Source organism: Cucumis melo, chromosome 7 (assembly GCF_025177605.1).
Source record: "Cucumis melo cultivar AY chromosome 7, USDA_Cmelo_AY_1.0, whole genome shotgun sequence".
Lineage (NCBI taxonomy): Eukaryota > Viridiplantae > Streptophyta > Magnoliopsida > Cucurbitales > Cucurbitaceae > Cucumis > Cucumis melo.
In genome coordinates, this window is record NC_066863.1 from 27,656,593 (window position 1) to 27,684,453 (window position 27,861).

The 27,861-nt window shown below is 32.1% G+C and overlaps 2 protein-coding genes across 7 annotated transcripts; both read right to left on the minus strand.

Annotated features, from left to right (window-relative positions):
* Positions 1 to 27: 27 nt before the first annotated feature.
* On the minus strand, positions 28 to 4,814 carry LOC103494587 (transcription factor bHLH153-like). 4 transcript variants are annotated; one of them, XM_008455823.3, is made up of 6 exons: positions 4,292 to 4,814; positions 2,539 to 2,661; positions 2,218 to 2,283; positions 1,955 to 2,020; positions 1,170 to 1,217; positions 28 to 579 (listed from the first exon to the last, which is right to left on the minus strand). In XM_008455823.3, the coding sequence occupies exons 1-6, from the start codon at positions 4,331 to 4,333 to the stop codon at positions 424 to 426; spliced, it is 501 nt and encodes a 166-aa protein (XP_008454045.2). In that variant the 5' UTR covers positions 4,334 to 4,814; the 3' UTR covers positions 28 to 423. The 4 variants fall into 4 exon arrangements, with proteins under 4 accessions (XP_008454045.2, XP_050943300.1, XP_016901571.2 ...); XM_051087343.1 differs by lacking the exon at positions 4,292 to 4,814 and adding an exon at positions 3,805 to 3,828; XM_017046082.2 differs by lacking the exon at positions 4,292 to 4,814 and adding an exon at positions 3,553 to 3,757.
* Positions 4,815 to 12,310: 7,496 nt separating this feature from the next.
* Positions 12,311 to 27,209, minus strand: LOC103494589 (BAG-associated GRAM protein 1). 3 transcript variants are annotated; one of them, XM_051087344.1, is made up of 19 exons: positions 26,850 to 27,209; positions 25,071 to 25,124; positions 24,812 to 24,909; positions 23,808 to 23,883; positions 22,938 to 23,066; positions 22,772 to 22,818; positions 19,114 to 19,237; positions 18,863 to 18,979; positions 18,715 to 18,744; positions 18,519 to 18,618; positions 18,161 to 18,267; positions 17,469 to 17,618; positions 17,280 to 17,384; positions 16,768 to 16,914; positions 15,932 to 15,985; positions 15,385 to 15,448; positions 14,317 to 14,378; positions 14,017 to 14,147; positions 12,311 to 13,383 (listed from the first exon to the last, which is right to left on the minus strand). In XM_051087344.1, exons 1-18 carry the CDS (start codon positions 27,069 to 27,071, stop codon positions 14,031 to 14,033), a joined length of 1,803 nt encoding a protein of 600 aa, XP_050943301.1. In that variant the 5' UTR covers positions 27,072 to 27,209; the 3' UTR covers positions 12,311 to 13,383; positions 14,017 to 14,030. The 3 variants fall into 3 exon arrangements, with proteins under 3 accessions (XP_050943301.1, XP_008454048.1, XP_008454047.1); XM_008455826.3 differs by lacking the exon at positions 12,311 to 13,383 and adding an exon at positions 13,659 to 13,823; XM_008455825.3 differs by lacking the exon at positions 12,311 to 13,383 and having other exon boundaries at positions 13,659 to 14,147; positions 26,850 to 27,208.
* Between the last annotated feature and the right edge of the window lie 652 nt (positions 27,210 to 27,861).

Here is a 27,861-nt window from a genome sequence, read left to right on the forward strand (position 1 = left end):
AAACTAACAAATAGACCAACATGAGCATAAATTTAAAGCTACTCTTTACCTTAGGCAGGTAGCAAATGCTACTCTACCATGAATTTCTGATTTGGGATCTCATCATATATAATTCCGTTCACAATATACACATTTCCACCATTTAATACACCAAATACACTACAAAGATAATAAACTATACCCTTCTTCTTCACCAGTTAAAACTAGAATGGTGTGGTGATTCATAACTCTACCTATTCTGTTTTTTGTAACAACAGAAGACTTGCATCTTCCAACCACCATGCCTAAATTATTTGATACCAATATTCATCTTCCTACTCTTCCAGAGGGAAAATTTGTTGTAAAATTAGATATCAAGATAAGTAGTTACCCTTTTCTTTTTAGCAACCGTATGCAAAAGCTGCCGACTCGTTGATTTTATGGTCAATTGAATGGTGAGATGTGCTTCTCAAATTTGGGAGAAATTGTCTTCACGGGAGCCCAAATATCTGCACCGTTGCTCCGTGCAACTCCAGCAGTACACGAGATTGGAACAAGACAAAGGCCTCTGCTCCTCAGGCTGTGGCTGGGCTCCACCTCCTAACAAAAAGCCAGTATAAACCTTGCGATAAATATTCAAAGAGATTTACATTCTGATGTCAAAGTATCACCCAGACTTTAATCTAATATCTAAAGCAGCAAAGGCGATCATTGGAAGACTAAAGATAGGTTCTGATTTCAAGACTACCTACAAGCTTGAGCTGAGGAGTATCATTTGATTCTCTCACACACTTGTGGTTTTGAAATATGTGGAAGACTCAATAATAGTGTAGGAATTGTGTTAAATCAACAATTTTATCCAAAAGATTAAGTTGATGAGGGAAGAAAAATTTAATATTATATCATCGAATAAATACATGAAACTTTTGGATTGATTGGTACTATGTTAGGCCTTTTATAAATTTTTAGTGAGTCTGGAGCATTGAATTATTGATATAATTAGATTCATTGTAATCTATAAGCCTCAACTACTGAGTTGATGGATGATTTAACAAAGACAATTTTTGGGGTTTAAGGGACACCACTATTAAATTTTCTTGAGGGAAGAGGCATTGGCTTTATTTTTCTAGTAAGAAAGTATGTAAGAAGCACAAGTTGTCAAATCATCAAAAGGCCCAGCCTAGGCTCACCTGCAACAAAACAGTGGGTGTGCATTGGAGATATGGAGCACTCAACACCTGAAATCACGTCAAAATAACATAAGGAAATATAAAACTACACTTGAGAGTTCTAGCCGCACAAATACACAATTAGTATTTAATAAAGTTCATTGAAAGTGGCAGACAATTTTTCAGTCAAATTACTCCGTTCTTGTCCTCCATTATCCAAACTAAACCAATGTCATGTACTGGGTTGATAAATAAATCAACGGTTGAAAATCAGTCAAACATGATTACATGAACAGTAGTCACAAAAGAACTCTTACATATACAACACAATAATATTCTATATGAAGAGAGAACCATAACTGGTTGCACAACTATTATTGATTCGATCTTGCAGTTAATGTTCCATTGCTGAATAGGGAGAGAGTCATGGAAGAAAGGAACAGAATGACTAAATACCTAAAACTACAATAGGCATGGAAGAATACTCAGCAAACAAAGTTCGGGAGAGAGAGAGGAGAATAGGTGGAGAGAGACATAAACCAAACTGACATTAAATTACACTAAAAAGATCGAGTGATTTTTTAGCCAGTGATTGATGCTCAAAACGTATTGCATGCAAGTACTGACAAATGTCAGAGGAAAAATGTGGGAGTGAGAAAGATATATATTCCATGGACCAATTAGAAGGAATTGACGGAGGGAAAAATCATGCAGGCCATAGAAAAGACATATGCCTGGCATGGCCATTCGTATCTGGTACCCAAATCAGAATTCAAAAAGATAACAAACTTTAAGCAAGATCATACCTTGACTTGCTCGTGAAGGAATTGGATATATTCCATTGCTTCCAGTAGAACAGATGCCGTATCTGTCTGCAGTCAAATTGCACGATTTTGATTCAAACAGGGAAATGGTTTTAATACTGAGAGCAAAATTACGAAACGCAGCTTTTTGGAATTCAAGAGCCAAAATAAAATTTGGCCAAAGGCCATATAAGCCCTCAATATTATCCTCAAATTTCAATCTAAAAGATCAGATTCTTTTAGTATTTAATTGGTTCCCAACAAACCTTTCCGTATGGAGAAACAAGTTGTTGCAATGCCATAATTCGTTCACCCAGTTTGTCTTTCCTCTCCTGTAGAAAGAGTGTTAGTACTTGGAAGACCATGGGATGGAGAGGCGGAGCATATCATGAAGAACAAAACAGGACGTTATAGGGACCAATCAAATGAAAAAATAATGAAAGACTATTGGACCAGGCAAAACAATGTGATCAGAAGGCCTGTCTAATGGACCGCCCAATGGTTAATTTATATATACTACTAATACTGATTAGTTATCATTATTATATGAACTTAATATTCAAGATGCTGCTATGTGAAGTTGAAACCTTAGAGGAGATAGAGAAATCAGTCTTGTGCCGTTTGGGTGTCAGTGAAGTGAGAGCGCTCTCATCAACCGAGCATAGACTCCTCTTCTGTTCCATCATCGTTTCTACCTCCATCACTTCTGCCTGGAACAGATTCCAATTCAATCAGTATCCAATTTCATAAGTCTGAATGAATACTATACTTTCATATGGGTAAAGTAATACATATTTAGTCTTGAACCTTGATATTTGTGTCTGTTTAGCTTTTGAAAGACAGAAGTTCAGGAACCGGTTGTCTTTTGAAAATTTTCGACCAAAATGAACACAAACCTCAGAGTCTAAGGAGCAAAGTTTTAATTGAACCTTTCATAATAAATATGACAATTTTATTAAGGGAAGAAAGAAATGCAAGTATAGTAAAAGAAAGGATTTGATCTATAAAAGATCTCAAACATCAAAAGTCAACTGAGAAAATCTGAAACTACACAGGTATACTCCCACAGCTTCAAGACATGGATATTTTTAAATGCCTGCGTTCGTGTGTATTTACATATAAAAGACATATTGTTTGACTTTCTTTACCAAATGGATCCTACAACCAAGAAAAACAACTACCACCTTCATAAGTTATAATTAAATGCCTTGAAATTATTGCATTCCCATAGATTGGACAAAACGTTATTACTTTGATACAGAGGTTCAGACAGCATGCAGATAATGTATATCACATTGGATTGTTAAATCAATTACAAAACTCAATCATGGTCATGGTCAGAGGTCAAAACCACACGCTAAAAAACCAGTACAATATGATCCATTCGATCTACTACAACAAAAACAATTATCAATTTTAATACAAAATACTAAAAGACAAGGAAAACAAGTGGACAAAAGTTCCTTAGTTTACTGACGATCTCCAACAAATATAATATTGAAATCAATAATCACAATAAATAATAATAACTAAGAAAAGGGTAGGGACAGAGGTATACCAATATTGGGATAAATAGGTTAATAACAACGAGAGCAATATACCTGAACTAAACAAATAAATAAACTCATCCTTTAGCAATTCATCCCCAAATTAAAATGATCTGGATTTTGGCTTTTCACACAGAGCATTTTGACTAACTAATATTTAAAAGTTACATCTTTGAACTCTTTTTTTCAGTAAAAAGAGAAAATACAGTGAACTTTCCATCACAAAAGACAACCCAAGATTTGAATACACAAACAAAGTTAAAAAAAAAACAAATAATACATTGGAATAAGAAACGGGGAGAACACCTGTAAAATTTTCTTTTCCTTTTACTTTTTGACAAAAAGTAAAAGTGTTGGGTAATTGGAATCCAGAATAATTAAGTATTTAAAACCAAGCAGATGATATAAATGAAACAAAGGTGGGTCCAGAAACACAAATTAATTTTTCATTTCTTTTTTCATAAACAAATAAATAAATTCACACACAGGCATGGATTAAATTAAGGGAATATGTAATTTGCGTACAGAATCTTCCTACCCCTTCATTAAATATCATGAACATACCAATCAATGGCAGAAAATCAAGCAGTATAACCAGATTACGATATACAATGAAACGAATTAAAAAAAAAAAAAAAAAAAAAAAAAAAACCTACAATCTTAAAGAAGACAAAAAAAAAAAAAAAAAAAAAACAAAGGTTAGAGAGTCTATCATATCGGTAAACGGAAACAAGAAGACAAAACACAGTAAAAGAAACGCAGTTCAAGAAAAACAAATAAAAGAAACACACACCGGGAATTTAGCGGAAGCATTGCAAAGAGAGCTCGCAATCATCCCGATACAAAGTATAATAGAGGCAAAATCCGATCACCGGAAACAACAACGTAAGCTGTAAAGAGTAGTACTACTAAAGTAGAATTCAGAAGAAGAATCGAAGAACAGAAGCGCGTTTTGTGGTGGTTAATCGAAGAACAACCAAGCAATGGAAGTTGAAGGTTTAGAAGAGAAATAGAGTTGAAAAATGGAGTGAAATTGATGGATTAAAGAAGAAGGAGAAAAGAATCCAGCATGAATGAGGTTCTTCTGAGAGAGGGAAAGAAGAGAGTTTCAAACTCAAGTGGGAAAGGGGAGAAGAGGAGAGTGTGGATTATTTGAAAGTGTTTAAATAAAATAAAAGAATTTAGAAAAAAGAAATTCTTAAAGATATTTGAAAAATGAATATATATTGTTTTGTTTTTTCTTTTAAAAATAAATTGACAGCTAATATCCAGCGAGGAGGGGGGGAGGTGGAAGAAAATTAGGCCAAAGAAAGGAAGTAAAATTGACCACAGATGGGAATTGTTTTTTCCAAGGTTCAATATTTACTCTCTCTTTTTTTATTATCTTTATTTATTTATATATATCTAAAGAATATATTATTCCTATAAATAGTGTTTTAAGGGAATATGTGAGATAAAAGTGTTGGGAAAAAAAAATAGTTTGAAAGGATAGCATACTATTAAAATATTTGTAGATATAGTAAATAATGATCCGTCAATTTTAAGTTAGTCGTAATATTACTAATATAATCGGTAGTATATTTCTTAAATGAAAAGTTGTTAATGATGGTAACTATAAGTGATATTCGTTGATTGTACTTTCAATTCAGTTCATGTGTTAGATGTGGATTTTTTTTAGTTTTTTTTTTCAATTTTGTGTGTTACATATGTAATTATTTTATTTTTATGTTATATGTTTAAAAAAGATTGTTTTAATGTCGTTTATACAATTGGCTAAATAGTTATTCATCATGGATAGGTTTGTTGGTAAAAATAAAATATAGTCTTAATGAATGAGGTCAATGGTTCAATCCATGATGGTCACTTATCTAATAATTAATTTTATATACTTCTTTTTTACATCCAAATGTTGTAAAGTTAAACAAGTTGTCCATATAAACGAGAGTTCACCTAAATTGACCTAAACAGTCAAAGATATAAAAATAATAATAATAATAATAATTTGTCTTCAAATATAATCGGTTGTATTTGAAATTTAGTTGGTTATTAGTTTGGTTTTTTTACTTATTATCATTTTTCACTTGTAAATTTTAATAAACATATCCATGTCTTATATTTCTTTCCATTATTATTATTAATAATAATAAGCTCAATTTTGATAAATAATTAACATCGATAAATTATATTTAAAATTTTTAAAAAATACAAAGACAAAAGGAACATTTTTAACCATAACAAAATATTGAAACTATTTATAAAATATAGTAAAATTCAACAAATTTAATATAATCTTTTTAAAACTTTTGTTATATTTGGTAGATAGTTTCATGTTATTTTATATTTTGAGACAAACGACATTTCTTGGATTCATAATTAGGGGAAAATGTTATAATATATTAAATTTATTCGAAACTCAATCAAGCTTAGTTTTTCTTTTCTTTAATTGGGTGTAATGATAGTGTTTCAACATGAAAATAATTTTACCATGAATCTCAATTAGAATAGAAGGTTCTTAAAATTATTGAAATTTCCTATGATATTATTTCCTCTTCATTTCATATTAAAATATTTCACACACATTTTAGCCTTTGTATACTTATTAGATGCAATACTTAGGAGTAAGATTTAATTGATGCTTCTAAGTTATGGTAAATTAGTATGATACACATAAAATATGAATCTCCATTCTTCTGTCAATGTACGTAATTTATATTGTTCTAAGCACGACATGCACCATGTTCAATACCATCTTAAACATTAGATAAAATATATATCATATACGAATACAAAGATTATTGATTTGTAGGTCATGCAAGTTATCTAACCCTAACTTATCTGGAAATTAAGTTCATTAAATTCGATTTAAATTTTGACTCTAAAGAAAGTTGATTTATAGGTATCAAACTATTCGAGTTGGAAGAGATGTTGTAGTGCAGACACTAATTATCCTAAATTTATCAACCAAACATTTTTAGAATTTTTAATTTAACTAAATTAATTCTTTATTTTTTAAGTCAATTAAGATCAGGATCTTCCACCGAATATTTCTAAGGTGTAATCTCGTGCATCATATAAAGAAACGATTGTAAACGTAATGTACAACTCTCTCAATATTTGTTAGTAATAATTATATACAATAAAAATTTGACATATGCTCTTATTCTAAAATTTCTCTCCAAAAAAATGGATGAGAATGCACGATCTAATAGTGCGCTCGAGTTCTAACATAGGGATTAGTTAGGTATATTTCATTACATGACATTGCGTTTCAAAGTTCGATCCACATCTCATTTACATCACGAAAGTAGTATGTTTATCGAAAATAACATAGTATAGCAATTGCCATTCTCACTTTGTATATATTTGAACGATAGCAATCTTAAAGAAAAATATTTCATAATTTACTAAAAACTAAAATACAATATCGCACGCATATCTAAAATAGAAGCTAATTTTATTGGAAGAAAAACATTAGATGTAGTTTGGATAGAACCCATTTGTCGTGTGGTCGTTGCTATGTCTAAAATTATCGTGCGACAGTTTTTAAAAATTAAAATTTTATAGAATTAGTTCAACTGATTGCATCTAATCGTTGCCGTTTTATTTAAAAAAATATCATTCTATAAGAGATAATTTAAACTCACGAAGATGATTTGGATCACTTAAAAACTTTTAATAAATTAAAAATATTGTTAGCTGCAAGAACCTACCATAAAGCAATTGACCATAGCTTATTCATATTATATAGTATATAGATTATGTTAGGTTACTTTTTAAACATAATCTTCTTGCTATGTTGACTATTCATTGTTCAATATTAAATATAGTAAAGTTAGGATATCTAATCAAATGGTGTGTCTCTCTATATATATTATTATCATTGTACACTAAAGACGTTTTAACAATTAATTATTTTAAAGCATAAACCTAGCAATAATAATATGTTATAAAGATCTCGTTCACTCGTTTCGACGTTAACAATAAAGTAATACTTAGGTGGAGTCTAGATTATTGCACCTATCTTCATGTGCTTTATCCAACAAAAAAATTATTACAAAAATAGAAGTTGGTCACATAGTAACTAATTAAAATTAGGGGTGAGTATTGGTCGATCGAAGTCGATTTTCTAACTGAACCAAACGATGGTCAGTTTAGTAAATGTTCAAACTGACCCTGACTAAAAATAAATATAAAATGATTGTTGGTAGGTTGATTGGTTGGTTTAAGCCTCGAAAATTAAAATTAAAAAAAAAAAAAAACAAACTTATTGGTTTGGATTTTACCCAGACCAACATCGACCGAACCTCTCCTTTTTTCCAACAGATCACCTTTAATTTGATTGGTTTTGGTCGACTTGGTTTTCGATCTATCATGCTCGCCACTACTTAAGATCAAACACTTGATGGCTGCAAAACAAAAATAATTTATGTATTTCAAATCATTAGAACTCATCATTGTAATCTAGACATCCATAAAATTCTTTTGTTTTAAAAATACAAATTTTACGACTAATCTAAGTTAAGGGAAAAAAAAAAAAAACAAATGTGATCAACTTATTATATATGCATGAATATAATTATGTTGAGGTTTTTACCCCCAAAATATACCTTCCTCAATGGATCACATGGGAACATTGATGTTTATGTTCTAAAATGTAATCATGTATATAATATATATATATATATATATATATATAATATAAATAAATTGATTATTTCATTTAGTATGTGCATTTGGTCTTCAATTAATTCACAATCACATTTATCAAATTCTCCTAGGTTCTTAAATATAATTTTGTTAGGTACTGTGCATACAATAATCAATTAAAAAAAAGGAAAATTACTATGAATAGTAAAAACATTGCTAACTCTAAAACTTATCATATATTTAAAGCAAAACATCATAGATATATGCTAAATATAAACAATAATCTATCTAGATTATTGTACAACGTCTGTGAATCTTTAACTATATTTTATAAATATTTTGCTATATTTAACTATATTCTATATTTGCTATATATAATCTACATCACAAAAACAAACTATCATAATCCAAACCAACGAGCTTCCAAACCCCATATAGACCGATTGAGATAAAGATCATTTAAGACTATAATAATCATCTTCTTGCTATAACAAATACAATTTTGTACTATCAAGTTAGCTACAGTCAACACTATTTCAAAGCTCAAAAGTGTTATAGTATTTTTTTTTCCTAAAACTAAAATAGTTTACATTTCAAACACATACTATTATAAACTAAACTAAAATAATAATCTACATCTTAAATACAAACGATTATATAACAACTAAGACCGTAATAGCCAATATTTATCCCGAACGAAAAGCAACGAGAAATTGAACCCTAATTGATTATTATGATTCAACCAACGAAAGGCAGGTCCAATTTTTATTTGTTTATTTGTTTAGAGGGCAAAAAAAAAAAAAGGGTTGATTTAGGTATGTTTTGCTTGACAAATTCCAACAACTATTCATTGATATAACGTTTGATCTAATCAATATCAACTCTCTCTCTCTCCCTCTTTTTCAAGATCTGATGAGGGAGAGAGAAAAATATATAAGAGAAGGACAGGCGTAGGTTAATAACGTCAATAAAGATTTCCCTCTTTTTTTTTTTTTTTTTTTTTCTTTTTCTAATTTTACGACTGAAGCTATGTTTTTTATTTTTAAGTATCATTTTTACGAAAATTACATAATAATAATAATAATAATAATATGAAAAATAATAATCCATACAAAGAATAATGAAATTGGTAGTGAAAAATGAGAAAAGAAAATAGAGAGGGTTTAGGGGTTTGGTTAGTAGCGGCGTAGAGAGAGAGAGAGAGAAGTGGGACCTAGATGTGGGTGTCGTGTAGCGATCCGTGAATCCTACGCGAATTTTGTGCACACAAAAATGCTTACGCCACGTGTGTGTAAAAAGGGACCCACGTGGATCACCAAAAGTCTCAGAAAATTAAGAAAAGGAAGGCCCTGATGGGAGGGGGGGGACCCACTCCACTCCCAACGCGGTTTTGGTCTCCATCGCTCAACGACGACGTCGTACTACTACTACTACTTTACTTCCTCCTTCCCCCCCCCCCCCCCCCCTATTTACTCTTTTTTCCTTTAATAAATAAATAAATAAATAAATTTCTTTTCTTTTCTTTTTTTACAATATTATTATTATTATTATTATTATTTACATAAATTCTATAAAATCCACCTAAATAAAAACCTAAAAATGATTTTCTCTTATCTTTTAAATTTAAGATTGCATTTTGAGGCTATAGTTCTAGATTATTATGGCTTGGTTATAATAGGTTTTGTTTATGGTGTTAGTTATTATTTTAGTTTAGGTTATAATAGTATTTGCTTGTTTGAGGTTTAAATTATTTTAGTTTGAAGATGGGAGGGTAAATACTGTAGCAAATAATTATTAGAATAGTGAAAATTGTACGGAATGGTAGGTTTTGAAATAGTGTTGATGGTAGATAAGTGGATAGCAATATGTTATTATAGTATTAGGATAGTCTTTCACCCAATTGCTCTTGAGAATTTTGTCTTCTTGTTTATGTCAATATCAACTAACGTTTAGAAAACTATCTTTGATTTCCTTATTTGTTCTTCCTTTTATTCTCGTTGATTTCCCTTTCTTCATTTGTTTTTAGTTGAAGAAGTGAAGAAGTGTTTGTCATCGACCAAGGAAACATTAACCTTCGTTGTTAATGGTATGTTGTTACTAGTGGGAGGAAGATAAGGTGAAAGAAGACAGCAATAAATTAAGAGATAGGATATTAAGAATGCAAGAAAACCTAATTTGCATGCACGATGTTTCATTTTGATAATTTTACCTAAATTTGATGTAAATAGAAGACTAAAAAAAATTTCAACGTAAAAATATGTGATATATTTCATTTTAAACTCAAAATTTTAATTGATCTGTTAGACAAAACTCCTTATTACTACTACAATTATTTTATTCACCTACTCTTTTGATAAAAAAAATGTTTAGTCTTACCCTTACCCTCGTACAACCCTCGCTAGATGAGGGCAAGGGCGAACTCGCCTCAAATATTTGAAGGGACCCTTTTTTTTTCCCCTCATCCAAAATAATTTTTCCTTCCAATCTTAGCAACGTCTTTCGTCACACTTTGTCTCTAATCGACTTTTAATTTTTTCACCAAATTCTTGTAACATTAAAAATGGTCTTACACACGCATGCATGCACACACACCTCTGCTCGATGTCGAAGAAAAATATGATTTTGAGATCAACTTGAGAACCAACGAAGGCAAAGTAGTGATATTTTTCTTTTAAAATAAATAAAAGTATGGTTTTGAAAATAATAAAGGGAAAGGGAAATTGTAATAAAATTAAACTTAAAGAAAAAGGGGGATTGGTATTGGTTAGAGTATTGACAAAGTTAAAAGGAGAAAGGGAGTGTTGTGTTAAGCTAACGCTAATTGTGGCATAAAACATTGATTTCCAACCAAAAGAAAAAAGATTTCAATTCTAACCCTTTGAAAATGACTTCACTTCCCTTTCAAACTCTTTTTTTCTCCTTTTCCTTATTATTTTTCATCCATATATTCTACTGTGTTTACTGTTTTCTGACCAAATTAAAATAGTTTACTCCCAAACACTTATAAAAATGATTTACATTTCAAACACAAACTATTATAATTATACTATAATAACTTATTCATTGTCTCAAACACCCTTCAAGAGTTACGTATTTTATTTATGTGTTCTTTTATTGATGAGATAGTAGAGGCTAAGGGCAATGGAACGAGAATTGTGTTATTTCTTACGTGTTTGTTAGAACTTACAACCAAAATGCATTAACGCACTCGTACAAGGTTACGGAGAACCTTGAGTCTTTAATCCTTTGATCAAATGTCTTAGTAAAATTTGAGAAACTATTCGTAAAAAGACATAAAGGTCGAGTGAAAAGGCATATTAAAAGATAATAAAAAGAAAGGGATAATGATTGTCAAAGTTTTAAAAAGTCAACATTTCTCTTGGAGACTTCAAAAGAGCCTAATTTTTTTTAAAAAAAGATGAAATATGCTTTTTTTTTGTCAAAACCCTAAATCCCTTTTTTGATAAAACAAAAACAACCAAACCTTTCTCTATTGCCATTTCTTTGTCACTCTCATTAGAGTAAGTTTTTTCTTTACCTATTATTCATTGTATACTAACAAAAAAGACTAATTTCTTTTAATCCTTTAATATGTCAATCATAAATACAAAACACATAATTACTATATCAACTTGGATAATGCTTAGTTAATCACGTTATTAGTTATGTCTTATAGATACATATTACTCGAGTCTTCGAGATCATCGATTTGCTCAAATGAAAATATCTCAATTGATATCAAATTCAAAGTTAAAGATTTGAGATTAAGTGATTTTAGGATCCAACTTTGAAAAAAAACATATATTTTAATTACGATAAGCTGCGGTCACTTTTTCGTCCAAATTTTCTAATATCACATTAGATATACAAAATATCTCAAAGTTAACAATACACTCAATATATATATATAATTGAACTATGCTTATTTTGACAGTAGATTCTTTTTTCAAATAATAAGAAAAGCAAAAGACAAGAAAAAGAAAATGTAAATATCAAATATATTTATTTTTAGAATAAAAATAATATCAAACAAATCAATTACTTCAACATCTTTTAATAATATATAAATTAATAATTGTTAGTATTGAAAAATAAAATAGATATTCCAAATATTGAATTGTTGTTCATAGAAGAGGGGTTGAGATGATTGAAAAACAACACCAACTGAAAAAGACATAAATTTGAATATTTCAATCATATAAACAAACATATATAAATCTCTAAAAATTAAATCTTAAAACAAGGAATTATTTTATAATTGTTGTTCTAATCGAATGGTTGAATTTATGAACAACTTTCCTCTTTTCTCTCTTTTTTTTTCCCTTTTCTGTCCCGACAAGATATTAGCAACTAGATTACGTTAATGATGTTTTATTATGCTTGTCGGATAATTATGTTCAATAATACATATATTAAATTAGATTAAAATTACAAAAGTTTGTAAACATTATTAGTTAATTACATTAATAATTCCCATAAGGCTAAAGTTGAAAGTTGTTCCTTTAATCTATCTCCCATTTTAAGAACCCATTACCTCCAAAAAGTTCATAAGATATTGCCTTTGCATCAGCAACCGTATGTTATTTTTTTAGAAAAATCACAAATTTGTTGTATTCTATAATGTAACATTCTTTTTTAATGCTTTTCTATGAATGTTTTTTTTCATTGCTAAATAAATTGTGAGGAGTTGATTAGAACTTAAATGATGGTTTACAGAGTAGAAATTTTAAATTATGATTTGTCCTAATTTCTATTATGATTATTTTTAATATGACAGGAATGAATACGTAGTTGAACATTTTAGGATGATTATAAAGAATTTCACGTATAATAATATTTAAAAAAATAGTAAATATAGCAAAATCTATTGTTGATAGATTCCTACCGGTGATATTGTTAGTTGTATTATGCATTGTGTTATATTTGCAAATAATTTGACATGATTGTATTTGTATGTTTCTTCAATTAGCAAAGTTTCTTTTGTTGGGGGATTTTGTAGAAAAGATCCAAATTGGGAAGAAAAGAATGAGATTTGCCCCATCTTTCGAATATGAGTTTTTCATCCTTTACCGACACAACTCCAAGTAAAATTACCTTCTATCCCTTCTCTCATATGGCTCTACTCTCTCCCTTTTCTCGTTTGATCTCACTCTTCAAAGTTGGTCTCCTTCTATAACACAAACTGAGAAAGGGAGAGTGAAGAATGATCTTGCCGAAGTTGGTTGGACGTCGATCGAGCTGGATAGAGGAGACAAGCACCATGGAGAAGTAGCAGCAGGAGGAAGGGAAAGATAAAAAAAAAAAAGGAAAAAGAGAAATCGAAAGGATGGAGATGAGAACACTGAAAAGGATGATTTTGTAAAATTGCTTAAATGTAATGGAAATAGTGTCATTTGAACAATTTTCTCATTTAGTTGAGAGACAAGTATAACTAAATGACAACGTAAATTAGACAGTTGTCCCGGAAAAATAAATGAGAAGTGAATAAAGTAGATAATTCCGAGCACATCGTATAAGAAAAATTAGATCACTTTACAAAGTAAATGTGCAGTTATCAACATTCTGAGTTAGCTGAAAACAAAGAGTAAGATTCTGTAGTTTCTTGAAGAAACAATAGGAGAGGGCCACATGGAGATCACTTTTTAAGTTGCATAAACACAACGCGCACCACCAGTCTCCTAAGGAGGCAGGGTGAAAAATCAAAACAAAATCTATTAACCAAAGAACTTATTCTGATACGAAACTCGTTTCCACACGCCAGGAAAGCTTTTAAAAGAACTTATTCAAAGAAGAAGATTTTTTTTTTTTTTTTTTTTTTTGAGAAAATATCATTGTTACAGTGTGTATGGTATAGGCGGGATCTGATCTGACCTTGGTGGAAATCATCAAGAGCTTTGAGCTTCCGATGGAGCCGATGCGACTTTGTCGGTTTCATTTCCAGAAGTAATCGAGTTCATATATTCAAGGGCAACCTCTAACCTCAGGTCCACAGCTCGTTTGTACTGTAATTAGTTATCATCTTAGCATTTAGAACAAAACTAATCTGAAACTAAATGAAAGAAAAGTATTTGGAAGTTCAATAATGGAAGCCTAAAAAGAAAACTAGAGCAAGAAAAACAATGAGGGGATGATGGATGAAACCGTAAAGAAACCAGAAAAAAGAATGCAAACCTCAAGCATTGCTCCAGCTTTTATTTTGGATTGCATCAGACACCATTTTTTGAAATGTACACCTGTGCCCCATAGAAAAGAACGTCGTTTGTTAATTAAGAGATCCGACTCTCAGAAATATTCACTTTTTTTTGGAAAATAAAAAGAAATTACAACAAATGGAAATTGCAGAAGGCCTCTCCAATTGGAAGAGAAGCTTCAGAAATGGAAAGAGGAACTTTCACAAGCTTCTGAACTGGTTCCAAATTCTAATAAACAATGGATAACTGCTATGTCAGTGAGCTGGAAGATTGGAACTCCTAAAGCTGATGATTTTTGACAATTGTAGTAAGAAAAGGGGTAAGGGCCTGCACGATTCATCCTATGGGAGACTGACTCGTGTTTCATTTGATGGATTATCTGAGCCATACCTAGCATTTTTTGTTTTATTTTTCCGTTCTTTGTATGGGTTAGGAGGGAGGAATGGGTAATAAAACTGTAATGAAGCTTGTATATACAAAAAGACGGTGAGGAACAAAAGGAACATCTTCGATTTCTTATGTGCCAGATTTCGTTGGTTCAAATCTTTTCTTTATCACTTTCAGAGGCAACATTGCACAGCTTCTCATTGGTCCATCTTTGAATTCTATGCAAGTTACCGTGTGGTCTAATGCAGTGAAAGCTACATTGTTATAATTATGGGTAGAACAAAATCAACGGATTATTCTTAGCAAGCGGCTTTCATGCTTCAAACGTGCTCATCCAAAGACTTCATATGGTGTTCTCTAACAATGCCAATCGCAGAGTTTTCAATTCAAATCTATTGGAATGTCTTCTCATATCTTTTTCGATATTTGTGAGTGTCCAAGCTAGCTTATGTACACTTCGACTAATCTTCATAGAACAACCCCGTGTCTTCTCATATCTATCATGATCATTTATATTTATTTAGATTTTTATACTCTTTTCTTTATTTATTTCTTTTATCTCACTGGCTTGTGGAGTTTGTACTTTTGAGACATTTTTTTAGAAAAGTTAACATTATTCAATCAAAAGTTGCGTTTCTTCTAAAAAGAATGTAAAACTTACCCGCTTTAATATCAACAGATGAAGAGTCTTCAGCATTCTTCTCCAACGACCACCTACAGTGGAGCTGAAGCAGTAGATACAGTTAATAGTGATCAATTGTGTAATTGCAGCTGACGTCCAACTAATTCAACGAATAACTATGCCAGTACTAAATTATCAATTTAATTATACAACTGGCCCCCATTCTATATATATTTTAGCCTAAACTTCTGGCTTTAGCTTCTAGCTATATCAAGAAACATCCCAAAGGAGATAAGCTTGAAAAATTGATCACCTCAAAGTATGCTCCAAATGGCACATCATGTGCATTTTATAACATCTCAAATATTTAAAAAATATCTAGTGATACCATTGGTCTCGTTCTAAAATATTTTAGCCTAAAGTCACATGTAAACCATATGCTAATGGCTTAACCATCTATTCTTTTCTTTTTAGAAAAATGAGGAAATGTATAAGCAGCATAATCACCAGTCTAAAAGAAACTAATTGACTTCTTTCTATAGTCAAAGAAATACTGTAAAGAACATATAGTCAAAAAATTGATCACCTCAAAGTTCGCCCCAAATGGCACATCATGGGCGTTCTGTACAGTCTCAAATACCTAGAAGAGGATAAAAAATATATCAAGTATACAAAAACAAAGGTATCCCAAATTTTTTTGATCTAGTGACATGTAGAACTTAAAAGAAAGTTTACCAAGAGTGATAAAAAAATAAATAAATAAGGGTACATGATAAATGTTTAAAACCAATTAGTGTTCTATATTCCTTTCTTGTTTTACTCTCAACTGTAAGACACACATGAGATTTGTTTACATGTTACCCTTCAAAGATAAAATAAAACAATAAATCTCATATTTATAACAATCTCATCTAGGAGAATTGTAATATATGTTTCTTTGTAAGATTCAGTCATTAGACTGTTTTGTATTCATGATCTTGGTTTGATTTATAATACATGTGACCCAGAAGTATACTGAAGTCGCCTGCGAAGGATTCCATCCGTCGCTTGGTGGAAATTACGTCACAAAGTGAAAAGTTCAATTTTCTTAAAAAATGAGCAAAGAAGCTCTAAGGTGCTGCGGTTTGCACCTTAAAGCTTCAATAAAAGGCACTTGTTTCAGCCCACCTACCTAAGAGCGCTTAGCCACATGCCAGCATGTCTCTGTACATCTTGGTAAGAGTTTGATCGAAGTTTTTTTTAACTTCGTGATATTTTGTACATTTTCCCTCAATATTATATTCAGTTCCTTGTGAAACAGCAAAATGATGACAATGGTATCAAGCAATTACAAGAATATTAAAAGCCAAATGCATTTAATCACCATAAATAGTTTAGGTTAAATGATAATATTGAGTAAGAAAATAAGTAGCCTCGCCATACCAATTTCTTTTTATCTTCAGATAAAACTACATGTTGATACTCTGTCATCGCTGTGTCTGGTGGACACATGGGGCTATGACACAGGGATCTATACGTAAGCTCTCTGACTTGACCTTCATATTCATCTGCAGCATGCCATTGTCCCATCTGAATATACCAAAAATAAATACAAGGCATCAGAAATGCAATAAATGAAAGCCCAAAGATTCTCTTTGAATGGAAAATTATTTCACGATTGAGAAAGTATGTAAATAAGATGATGGCCCCTCTCTGACTACGGAGTGGGAAAGATGAATGTTTTTTATTTTTAATAGGTACAAGAGTGGAAATTACATCCAGGGGAAGTAACATGATCTATCACTTCTTTTAATAGAAACCGAACTTTCATTGAGAATATGTAACCTACACTTCCAGTAGTAGCACAATCCAAAACATAACTGTTCTGGCTTTGGAAGTTACAGGTTCCCAAAAAAAAAAAAGAAAAAAGCAACACGAGTGAGTTTCCTACTTACAACTAGATTTGAATCTTTTCTTCTTGCTACAAAAGCACTTGTGTAACCTGATCCATCACTCAACAGCGTAGAAAAGAACCGCTCAGGAGAGCACGGGAAAACACCCTGAAGAAACAGAAGACAATACAGACCGAGCTCATTGTAGGATAATGGGTTTTCAAGGTTAAGATGGTAAAAATTGATACGTACATTGTGTATGCTTGTAAGAACCTCCTCTTTAAGGAATGCCTGAGTCTGAGTATTTTTACTTTTGGGCAAATCATCAGCGGGGATCTTTTCCTTACTTTCACTTACTCTGACAGAGCTACTATGTGCACGTAGTGCTGACTCAGCCTTTTCCTGAAATAAGATTAAAACCAACATTTGTTTTGTTCCGTTTAAAATGATATCTTACACAAATAAAAAAAAAGAAGAAAAAACATATATTACCACTGGGTCTCAAGAACTAATCAGCCCTACAACTAACTTCCCAAATCACTAGACTTTACAAGAATTTAGCATATTTCAAAAGAATAAGTTTACCTTTTTTACTAATATTATTTTTTTAAACAAGAAATAGATTATTACTCAAAGGAAAGATAATTGCATCCCTATTCAAATAAATATCTTGTAAATAGAATGAAGCAGAGGCCTTAGAAAGAGATCATAGAACAAGACTCAATTTCCCAACATAAGAGAATAAATCTATTTAGATTACTAGAACATCTCAAGATTTAAATGCTCAAGTCAGGATCTGATGGTACTAAATTTCCAAGTTTGAATTCTTCCTAACAACAAATAAAACGGCATTCTTATAACAATAATAATAAATAAGTAAATAAATAAAAGAAACACAAACAACAAGAAATATCTTCAATGGAAAGAAAAACCAAGGAACATGCCTTCTTCTCAGCTTCCAGCATTTCACGGAAGTTATTCACTGAGCGCTGTAAAGCTCTAACCACATGGTTCCTATTCCAAAATGATGCAAATTTATATCTGACCCTACCTGGAAATGGAATGAGAAAGTGAGAAACGATAATAAAGCATCAAGGTGCATACTCAAGATTTACAAACGAAAAGACACATTTCATGTACTAATAATTTTTCCGTAGATCAGTCAAACCACCACCAGGAAGCTTACAAATTAGAAACAACAGTTTCATCAAGGAAATTTGAAATTGACAAGCTTGAAATATGTAATTTCAACTCATATTTATGACATAACGGGGTTTTTGTCAAGTATAGAAAGGTACTGACCATCCGGACTTCCTAACGGAGGTACACCATGCCCACCAGCACCCATGCGAAGAATAATTGTTACAGCAGGATTGATAAATGCATGTTGAGTCCTTCGTATCTTAAATCAAAAGAGATTCCATCATATATACACAATAATTCTTATAAGAAAACAGCAAAATTATTATGGAGAGAGAAAGAGGGAGGCAGAAAATACTTCATCAATATCTCCTAGTGGTATAACCACCTGTCAAGAGAAAAAAGAAAACATAATATTAAACAACAAATTTAATTTTAAAAAATGTTTGATTTAAGACGAGAAATTGCCAACAAACACAAAACTTAATCATTAAAACGTTCCTAACCTTCATTTGCTTGGAGAAGATGTTAGAGTGGAAGCAAATGTGCCAAGAAGAGACATACATACGACCATGGTATAAGAATGATCTCTCAAGCGCACAAGAAAAACTATGCTCAACAATCTGAAGGAAAATGGTGTCTGTTAGGTACGCTTAAGAAGTAACAGAAACCGTAAATGTTTTATAGTAATTTTGAAAATTAAAAGGAATATCCATATCAATTATTTTCAAAACAATAGTGGTTTTAAGAAACTAGCCTCATCAGGTAGAAGCTCAAAGATTGTCTGAAGAGGCCCCGGCTTTTGATGTACCACTGTCAGCTCTGGTTTGTCTAAAGAAATTCTTCTTCGAGCATTTGCTCCGGCATAACCATTAACTGTGCTGGAAGACAGTCACTAAAATATTTAAATACAACATTCGTATATTTTCATCATAAATAAAAAACCACCATTTGTTAATAACATATCTTAAAAAATGGCATTCAAGAGTCAACATATATATATATATTTTTTTGAACCAATAAACAAGAAAACTTTATTGAAATAATCAAGGAGACCGGTGCTCCGAACATACAAAGCTTCGACGAAGAAATAAAAAAACAAATAAATAGGAATACAACGGAAATAAATCTCCTCCATGAAGAACCAAAAATAATTCAAACAAAAGAGCAAAATAAAAGGCCAAGAATGATGAGCTCTGAGCAAACGAGACGGAAGGAGGGGGAAGCCAAGGGAAGCAGAAGAACAATAATCTTGGGAAACAAAGATAGTCTACTAGGCTAAACACCAAACCACCAAAATATAAGCCCACAAAGACTTCCAAAAAGAACTTCAGCCAACAAACTTCGAACGTTAAAATAAAACTGAAAAGTTCTTCAAGACAATACTAAAATTACAACCACCAAAGCCTCTGAAATACCAAAAGAAACTACACACCAAAGTACAATCATTAAAGACCAATGAAACACAATTAGATCTTAATTTGTGGTGACTGAGGCATGATTTCTTTCATCTATACTCAACAAGCTGATGAGGGGATGAAATTTGGGAGGAATTTGAAGGGTACTTAATGACTGATGCTATGGAAGAATTCTAAACTTCAACTAAGTTCCTTCTATCATCAACCAAGAAAAGACTTTCAAATGCTTCAACAAAAGAGTTTTTGATAGGAGGTTCTTCATCAACTAAACATGCTTCAACTTCGTGATTGCTCAAATTTTGGTTAAAGTAATAGTTTATCCTAGAAGTTTTGAAAGAGATTGTTGTAACTTTGGTGAGGAAGTGATGAACTGAACACAAATTTCTTCCAAAATACATGGATTAATCTTTGAATTTTAAGGGATAATCTTCCAAGTAAATGACGAGAGTAAGCTTCAGTCGGTCTATTTTTCGTAATATTAATACTATTTGAATTTAACATTAAGTAGTAGTTGTAAGGCCCACTATTAACTTATTTCCTTTACCTATTGAAAATAGTTCCCCTTTAGAACTGTGGTAAATATCCTTTAGCCTTCCTCCCTCTCCTTAGTTGTTCTTTGTAAGATTAGCTTTCCATTCTTGTATAGGCTTATACGGCCGTAAACTTACTAATTTGATTAATGAAGATGAGACCGCATATTTTTGCAAACATTACAGTATCAGAGAACTGTGAAACCCAAAACCTACTATAAGAATGCACATCTGAGGAACTTCCATGGTCTAAAAGACCACACACTTGGACAAAGCTAGGATTAGTTTCTTTGGTTTATTAGGATTAGGATTAGTTTCTTTTATTAATTAGGATTAAGATTAATTTTTTTATTAATTAGGATTAGAAATAGTTTGTTTTCACTATAAATAGAGGACTTGTCTTCTTGTATTTAAAACTTTTATACATTAATAAAATTCTCGTTTGGTATACACCATATCTAGGACTGCCTCTCAGAGTAATCTCCATACTAGTACTCTCTGGAAGCCTATATTTGAGAAGGTTGTTAGGAGGCTCGATCGTTGAAAAGATCCTACAATTCCAAAGGAGGTTGGCTCACACTAAGCCATACTCTCCAACCTCCCTACCTATTATAGATCCATGTTTTTATCTCCCATCCAAAGTTGCTCACACTATTGAAAAACATAATGGAAACCTTGTCTGCAATGGAAGTCAAGACCATCATAGGTGGCAAACAGTCAAACTGCCAAAAGTCAAAGGGGAGAAATTTTACATGGAAAAAGTCATGTGGTGACAGATTATAGCTGCCAACAACGATACCTCTCATTTTAGCAACAAACTAGGCACTTTTTCTCTCCACTCCTCTAAAGGATCATGGAAGAACTTATGGCGGCTTCAACACATGTTTTTTTAAAGAAAAATAACATTGCATTTGTGATTGGTAATAGCAGCTGTCGTACTTTTGGACTGATCAGAAGCTTGGAATTTTCCTCTAAACATGGCCTTCCCTAGACTTTTACTTTATCTTTAAGAAAAATGGAACCGTGCCTGATTTATGGAACATGGAATCAACTTTTTGGGACTTGGGCATTAGAAGACACCCTCATGGGCAACGAGATTGAGGAGTGGGTCGGCCTCTTGGTCTTTCTCCCTAATTGCACAAAGGTTTTTATTCATCCCTGTCGCAAGGCTTTTTCCATAAGAAGGTTAAAATTCTCAAATGAGAAGTTAGCATGGGTCTATCAACACAACACATAAATAAAGGAAATATCCTTGGTTTCCTTCATCCCCTAGTTGGTGTATCCCTGAAACATAATAGTGGATTGATGATGCGCCTACTTTTACAGATCTTCTGACTCCATTAGACTTTATTACACCGAGCATCCAGTTTGTAAAGAGAAAGAAATCTTATGGCTAATCTTCACACGGCCTTTTTCTAGTTGGTATGAGGATAAGGAAATGGATTTTGATGTCATGGTTGATCATTCAACTTTTATTTTTCTGCTTGGTGCAAAATTCTCCCCTTTTTGATGGCAACAATATCACATCACTCACTGCCATTAAAATGGTTTCTTTAATTCATTGGCTCTCCTCCCTTCTGTAATTTCATTTATTCGATGAAATGATAGTACTCAAAATTTCACATAAACAACATAAAGTACAAAATCATTCTTCAATTGGAACTTGGAACCAAATAAAAATATTTCCATTTTCAAATAAAAAGAGAATATAAGATATCCTACTGTCATGCAATTTCTTAATTGAATTATATGCCAGCAGTTGTATGTATCTTTTGCAGCTAGGAAGCACGAACCGACATGCAACACGATGACACGGCGACACACCAATTTTCAAAAAGTAGGACACGACACTTTGGGAACACGTTATTTCTTATTAAAAATTTAAATATAAGTCATGCATATAAACATATTGTGAAATTGAAAACATAAAACTAACAAGTTAAACACCGTATAATTCATGAATTTATGCGTGAAGGTTTGGAAATGAATGTTTGGGTATGACCATTTGGGTGAGGAGGTATGGGCGTGGAGAAATGTGGGATATCGTCGCTGTGGGAGGTCTGTTTTCTATGAAAAGAAAAGGACAAAGACAATAACAATAAGCCTAAAAAGTGGGGTTGACGGTCTGTCTTTGGGCTTTTAAAATGTTAGTTTTAGTTCATTTTTTCTTCCCTAATCTTACGGGTTCCATGTCCCAGAAGTGTCCCAAATTAAGAAAATAATAATAAAATAATTGACATGCCAGCAGGCATGTCGGACACGTTGGAGGCGTGTCAGTATCGGACACGTGTTCGACACCAACACTTGGCCATCTTAGAAGTGCCGGTGCTTCTTAGATTAGCAGGTGCGGCCAACTCTCATGAGGTAACCATATGATTTTGCAAAGTAAAAGAGGCCCCGACCAATTCAGAACAAAAATGAATAGAAGCATAGTTGAAGAAGAAGAAGATTAAAGTACAAATTGTACCTTCCGGCATTCACTGGCAATTTTATGGTCTTAATGTGGAGACAAACCTAAAAAGTTCATGTACAAATTTAATAAGTCTTCTTAATACGAGAAAGGGAAGCATGCATGCTAGAAAAAAGTGAATAATAATAAAACAAAAAGAAGCAAAACTATTATGAATGAGAACCTGCCCAGAAGTACTATCCAATGTGTACCACACAGCACCTGTGTGGCCTTCATTTTCAACTGTAACAGTAACAGAACCAAGAACAGCACTTTTCCAAACTATATCCCAATCATAAATTGTAACATGAATCTGTTAGATAAGGGGAAATTTTATATAAGTGGCATGTAAATTACAAATACAACTTTGAACTTCAACAGAAGCAATGGAAGCAAGTATGCATTTCAGTTTGTTAGCTCTATGATGTGGGCAATCCTGAATCATATGTTCACCGAGTTAACTTGCAATTTGTTTAGGTGGTGGCAAAAGAGTTGGCAGGGCCGGCAGGTAGGACCAATTATTGGGTTGGACTTCAGTATATAGCACAGACATGAGCCAGGCATAACACTAAAAATGTAATCTGAACCAACTCTTATGTATGTCATTCAAAGGGTCAGGCAAATTTGTTTGAGTGATTCATTGAAACAGGTTTGTAATTTTTATATTATTCGTTATTTTTAGTAGAATTTCAAAGAAATGTGTCAAATTGGTGTTAAGTTTGAACGTTTAAATAAACGTATTTCAAATAAATAAATTACAATTACATACTTTCCACGGTGTATGTGTGCATGCTGCCCCTAAGGTCTTAACCTATACCCTCCAAGTCTTTTTACCTTTTCTTTTACTAGTTTAAAGACCATTAGGCCCACCTGTGGTGGCTAATGTAGACGGTTAATATAGATTGCTTCTCTCAATTTTTTGTTAGAAACTTAGAACATAGACAGTATATAGACCGGTCCAAAAACCAACTCTTCAGATCCTAGCAATGATGACAGTATCTCTATGCAGTCAGATCCAAGCAAATGACAACATCTCTATAGCAAGCAAAGCTACCTGCACAGGAAGCTCATCAACGGAAAAATTGAACTCCTCTCCCCACATGGGATTCCTTGAACCAGGAATCATTGAACTGCACCAAGCAAGAAGTATTTTAAAGCAAGCATTGAAGAAAAAGAAAGCGACATAAAAGTACACAATCTTGATACATTAATGCAAAAGTTTTTATAAAACCACAAGAAGTATGATGAGAACAAAGTGTATGCAAATGTTAAAAGCATTTGAACTCTGACAAACTTTATTCCTAAGGTACATTTTGAATGAAGGAAAAAATTAAACAGCAGGTGGCAAAGAGAAATTGTTCTAGATTCCCAAAAAAAAAAAGTAATAATAGAATAATAATAATAAAAGGGGGTTCAAACAGAATAGTGCTTTTTCCATATATTCAGGAAACTGGAGACAAATAATTAGAGGACAAGAGAGTAGCACACAGGATTGAGCACGAGGATGGAAACTGAAATTTTCAGTAATACAGCACCAAGTTTTTTTTTTTTTTTGAAAAAGATACGGTAGGGTCAATAATACAGCACCAAGTTACAAGTCAAGTTATAAAAAGGAGCTACCCATTGGAGATGCAAACATAGTCAATAGCTCTACATCCATTATAGGTAAAGAAAAGATCAAATATATAAACAAAGAAAACACGTACATTGGTGTGTGCCATCCTGGTAAAGTTAAAAAATAAAACCATGTGACTTTAAACTCAAAAGAGACAATATCATACCGTTGGATATATGACGAGACTCTTTGTCTTATCATATGGTATCAAGACAAGAATCAAGCATAAGCTATGTGAATTGTATATTTGGAAGTTCAATAAGACTATAAGGGAAGTTACTCCTACTGAATAACATTGATTCAAGATCAATACTTGAATTTTCAACAAATGAAGATGCAAAACTGATTTGCAATCCAACAATTAGGTACGGCTCACATCCCCACTAAACCATCAACTATTTTCAAAGGTTAAAATTTCAGAAAAGGATCAACAAGAAGGAAACCTGAAACGCTTTTCTGTACCACAGGTAATGATAGCGTAAGGATCAGAAGTGCCATTTAAGTTTGCAGCTATAAGATTCTTTGCAGCCAACAATTCCAGCTGAAAAATCAAACCCATTGTCCAAATGAAATAACAAAAATGAAGCTGTAAAATGTAATTTAGTCCAAAAGTACAAGATTGATTTGAACATTTGACAAAAGCAATGCCAGTCTTCATCCACATAATAAGAACTAGAGCCAACCATTTGATGACCAACATACCTTAATTAGATAAGCAGAATTACTTTGAAGGTCTCTTAAATGACCAGGGGGAATCTACAAAAAAATTGCAAAACTGCACGTCAAAAGAGTTGCACATCAATAGAATATATCTGTCTAGAATTTTCTAACACAAGCAATATCACATTGCAACAGAGCGGCTAAATGCTTCCTTTTTATCAGTTTCAAATTAAACCAGAAAAGTGAAAAGATTAGGCTCTTGGATACCAATTTCCCTTTTGGTTATTAATTTCCTTTTTTTCTTTGCTTTTTGAAAAATGTGCTTGTTTTTTTCACATCCTTAGTTTTCATTACTCTTAAAAGAAACATTTGAATTCTTAGCCAATTTCTAAAAACAAAAACTACTTTTAAAAAGCACCTTATATAGTTTTCAGAACTAGCTTAGATTTATTTTTATATATTTTAAGAAACACATTTGCATATTCTGAAAAAGAAATCTAAAGAAACAGCCTGATGATAAAGGTTACAAACTACCACTACCCACACAACAAACAAAGGAAAGTCTTCCGATGGTTAACAATCATTAAAAGACTGTAATAACAAAAGAATTTAATATGATTTTTATACCACCAAGAGCCACAATGTTGTACTAAAACCCAAAAAGAATCAAAACTTGGCTTAGAGTTTGGAATCACTCTAGAAAGCAAATAACAAAACAAGGGAACTCAAATGTGGGAGTAGTATTCATAGGTTTATTTTTCAAAAATCAAGTGGTTATCAAATGAGAAATTAGTTTCTAAATCAAGACATAATAAAGTTTCACATTCTTAGTCACATAATTCATTAGTATATTCATACTTCAATAGAAATTTTATTGGCAAACATTATTTATCAAAAAAGAAAATGAGAAGATAAAACCCAAAGATTGCAGGAAAGATCGAATTTCAGGGCAAAAACTGTCATCACCACTGAGAAACACATCAAAACATAATGGAAGACAAACCTATTGGTATGAAGCACAGGTTAAAAAACAGAGAGCCCAAATTTCAACATTAACGACTAAACCTATTGGTATGAAGCACAGGTTAAAAAACAGAGAGCCCAAATTTCAACATTAACGACTAACTCCTAAGGCCAGGATAAAGAAAGAGTGAATTATCTGTTACAAAACAGACTTGTACTTATAAGAAGGCTCAACTTGTCGAACTTCAGTGGTATCATGTAATACCAGATTAGACTTGTAGAAAGCTCGATTTGACCAGTTTTGATGATATCAGATAACAAAATTTCAAAATTATAAATGAATTCCAATGACTAGCATACAGAAAGACGGAATGCCCAAGTCCATTAAAATACGAGAATTAAAAACAAAACACACATAAAGTAGCAACAAGAGGCTATAATTTAATCAGCAAGATAATTTCTTAAACCCAGAAAGTTCAAAAGATCATATATCAGGAAGCTACCAAATAGCAAAAAACTAAAGATTCATAATCAGAAATCAATTCCTTAAACTAACACGAACATACATAATATAAAGTTACAAATCAAAAAACGGTTGACTGTGCAGTAATCTCTAAAACCAGTAAAATCTTCCAATAAATAAATACAAATCGCCTTCAAAACCGAATTTTTCATCATAAACTGAAACATGAACTTAAACAAGTTATGCAAGAAACTACTCAATCAAAACCAATAGCAAAACGAACCCACATTCAAATATCAAGACGTACATCAATCAATAAAATGCACGAACAAACACAAACAATTCCAACAGAAAATACATTACACCCACAAGTAATAGAAGGAGAAAAAGGCGACCTTGTCCTTAACATGAATACCATCTCCAGAACCATCAACCACAGAACGATCAGCATCAAATAACCCACTCCAGTAAGCAAAAAACCAGTAAGCGAAGACGACAAAGAGAGAAGTAGCGAGAGTGATCTTGATCTCCAACCAAGACGGGAGAAGGAAATCGAGCGCCATAGCGATCACCATTTGTGGCCTGAATTCAAAGTGGAGGAGAATTGAAGAAGTCATATTCAATCAATAACAAAGAATTGGCGTTGATGAAGGCTTTGAATGGCTCGAAAAAGTCATCTGTATGTTCCAATGGAAGAAATTGGAACCGCCATTTCTAAAACCTTTCTTCTTCTTTCTCTCCTCTTAAAAAGAAAGGGTCAAAGTTGGACCGTTAAGAGTAAGAAGACCGAAATTTTAACCGATACATGACGAAACTGCCCCTGCAGGCATTGCTGGCCAAACGCATTGTTGTAAAAAACGAAGGGTGTTATGGGTATACGGAAATGAATTTTGATTAATGGATGAAGAATATTTTTGTGAAGTAGTGGAGAGTGATAGATTGGTAGTTAGTTGAGAGCTTTCATCTCGACAAGGACACCCACAACCCGACTGTATACTCAAATTTTACACCAACAACGTTTTATTAGTTTATTGGACTACATTCAAGTTGATAGTAAGCTTTTCTCTAAAGTATTTACGTGATGAATATTCGTTGAATAAGTTATGAATTTCAAATATTATTGAAATAGTCGATTAATTTAATTTCAAATTGTCTCGATTAGTAATAATTTAAGCTTTTTTGTACTAACTAACTCTAGTTGAATTTCATTTTTCTTTTTCTTTTTGTTCTATAGTAAGTTAAATAAACAGGTAAAAAGTATAAATGTTACGGATGTTTCGAGAGTGTTTTCTTTGTAATTAGGATTGGGAGAGAATTTGGTGTGACTTTAGTAATTTTTTATACGGTGGAATTCTTTTTGTTTATAAATTCTTTTGTTCGATTTTAAGTTTTTTGTTTCTAGTTTTA

Coding starts and splice junctions, on each gene's coding strand:
- LOC103494587 (XM_008455823.3), bottom strand. CDS start 4,333: ATGATTGCGAGCTCTCTTTGCAATGCTTCCGCTAAATTCCCG. Junction 2,284..2,538: donor ATTTCTCTATCTCCTCTAAG/GTTTCAACTTCA, acceptor CTCTTTCTACAG/GAGAGGAAAGACAAACTGGG. Junction 2,021..2,217: donor TTGTTTCTCCATACGGAAAG/GTTTGTTGGGAA, acceptor ATTTGACTGCAG/ACAGATACGGCATCTGTTCT.
- LOC103494589 (XM_051087344.1), bottom strand. CDS start 27,071: ATGACTTCTTCAATTCTCCTCCACTTTGAATTCAGGCCACAAATGGTG. Junction 15,986..16,767: donor CTGAAGATAAAAAGAAATTG/GTATGGCGAGGC, acceptor ATCCTCTTCTAG/GTATTTGAGACTGTACAGAA. Junction 14,379..15,384: donor ATCTGTTGATATTAAAGCGG/GTAAGTTTTACA, acceptor TATGGGGCACAG/GTGTACATTTCAAAAAATGG.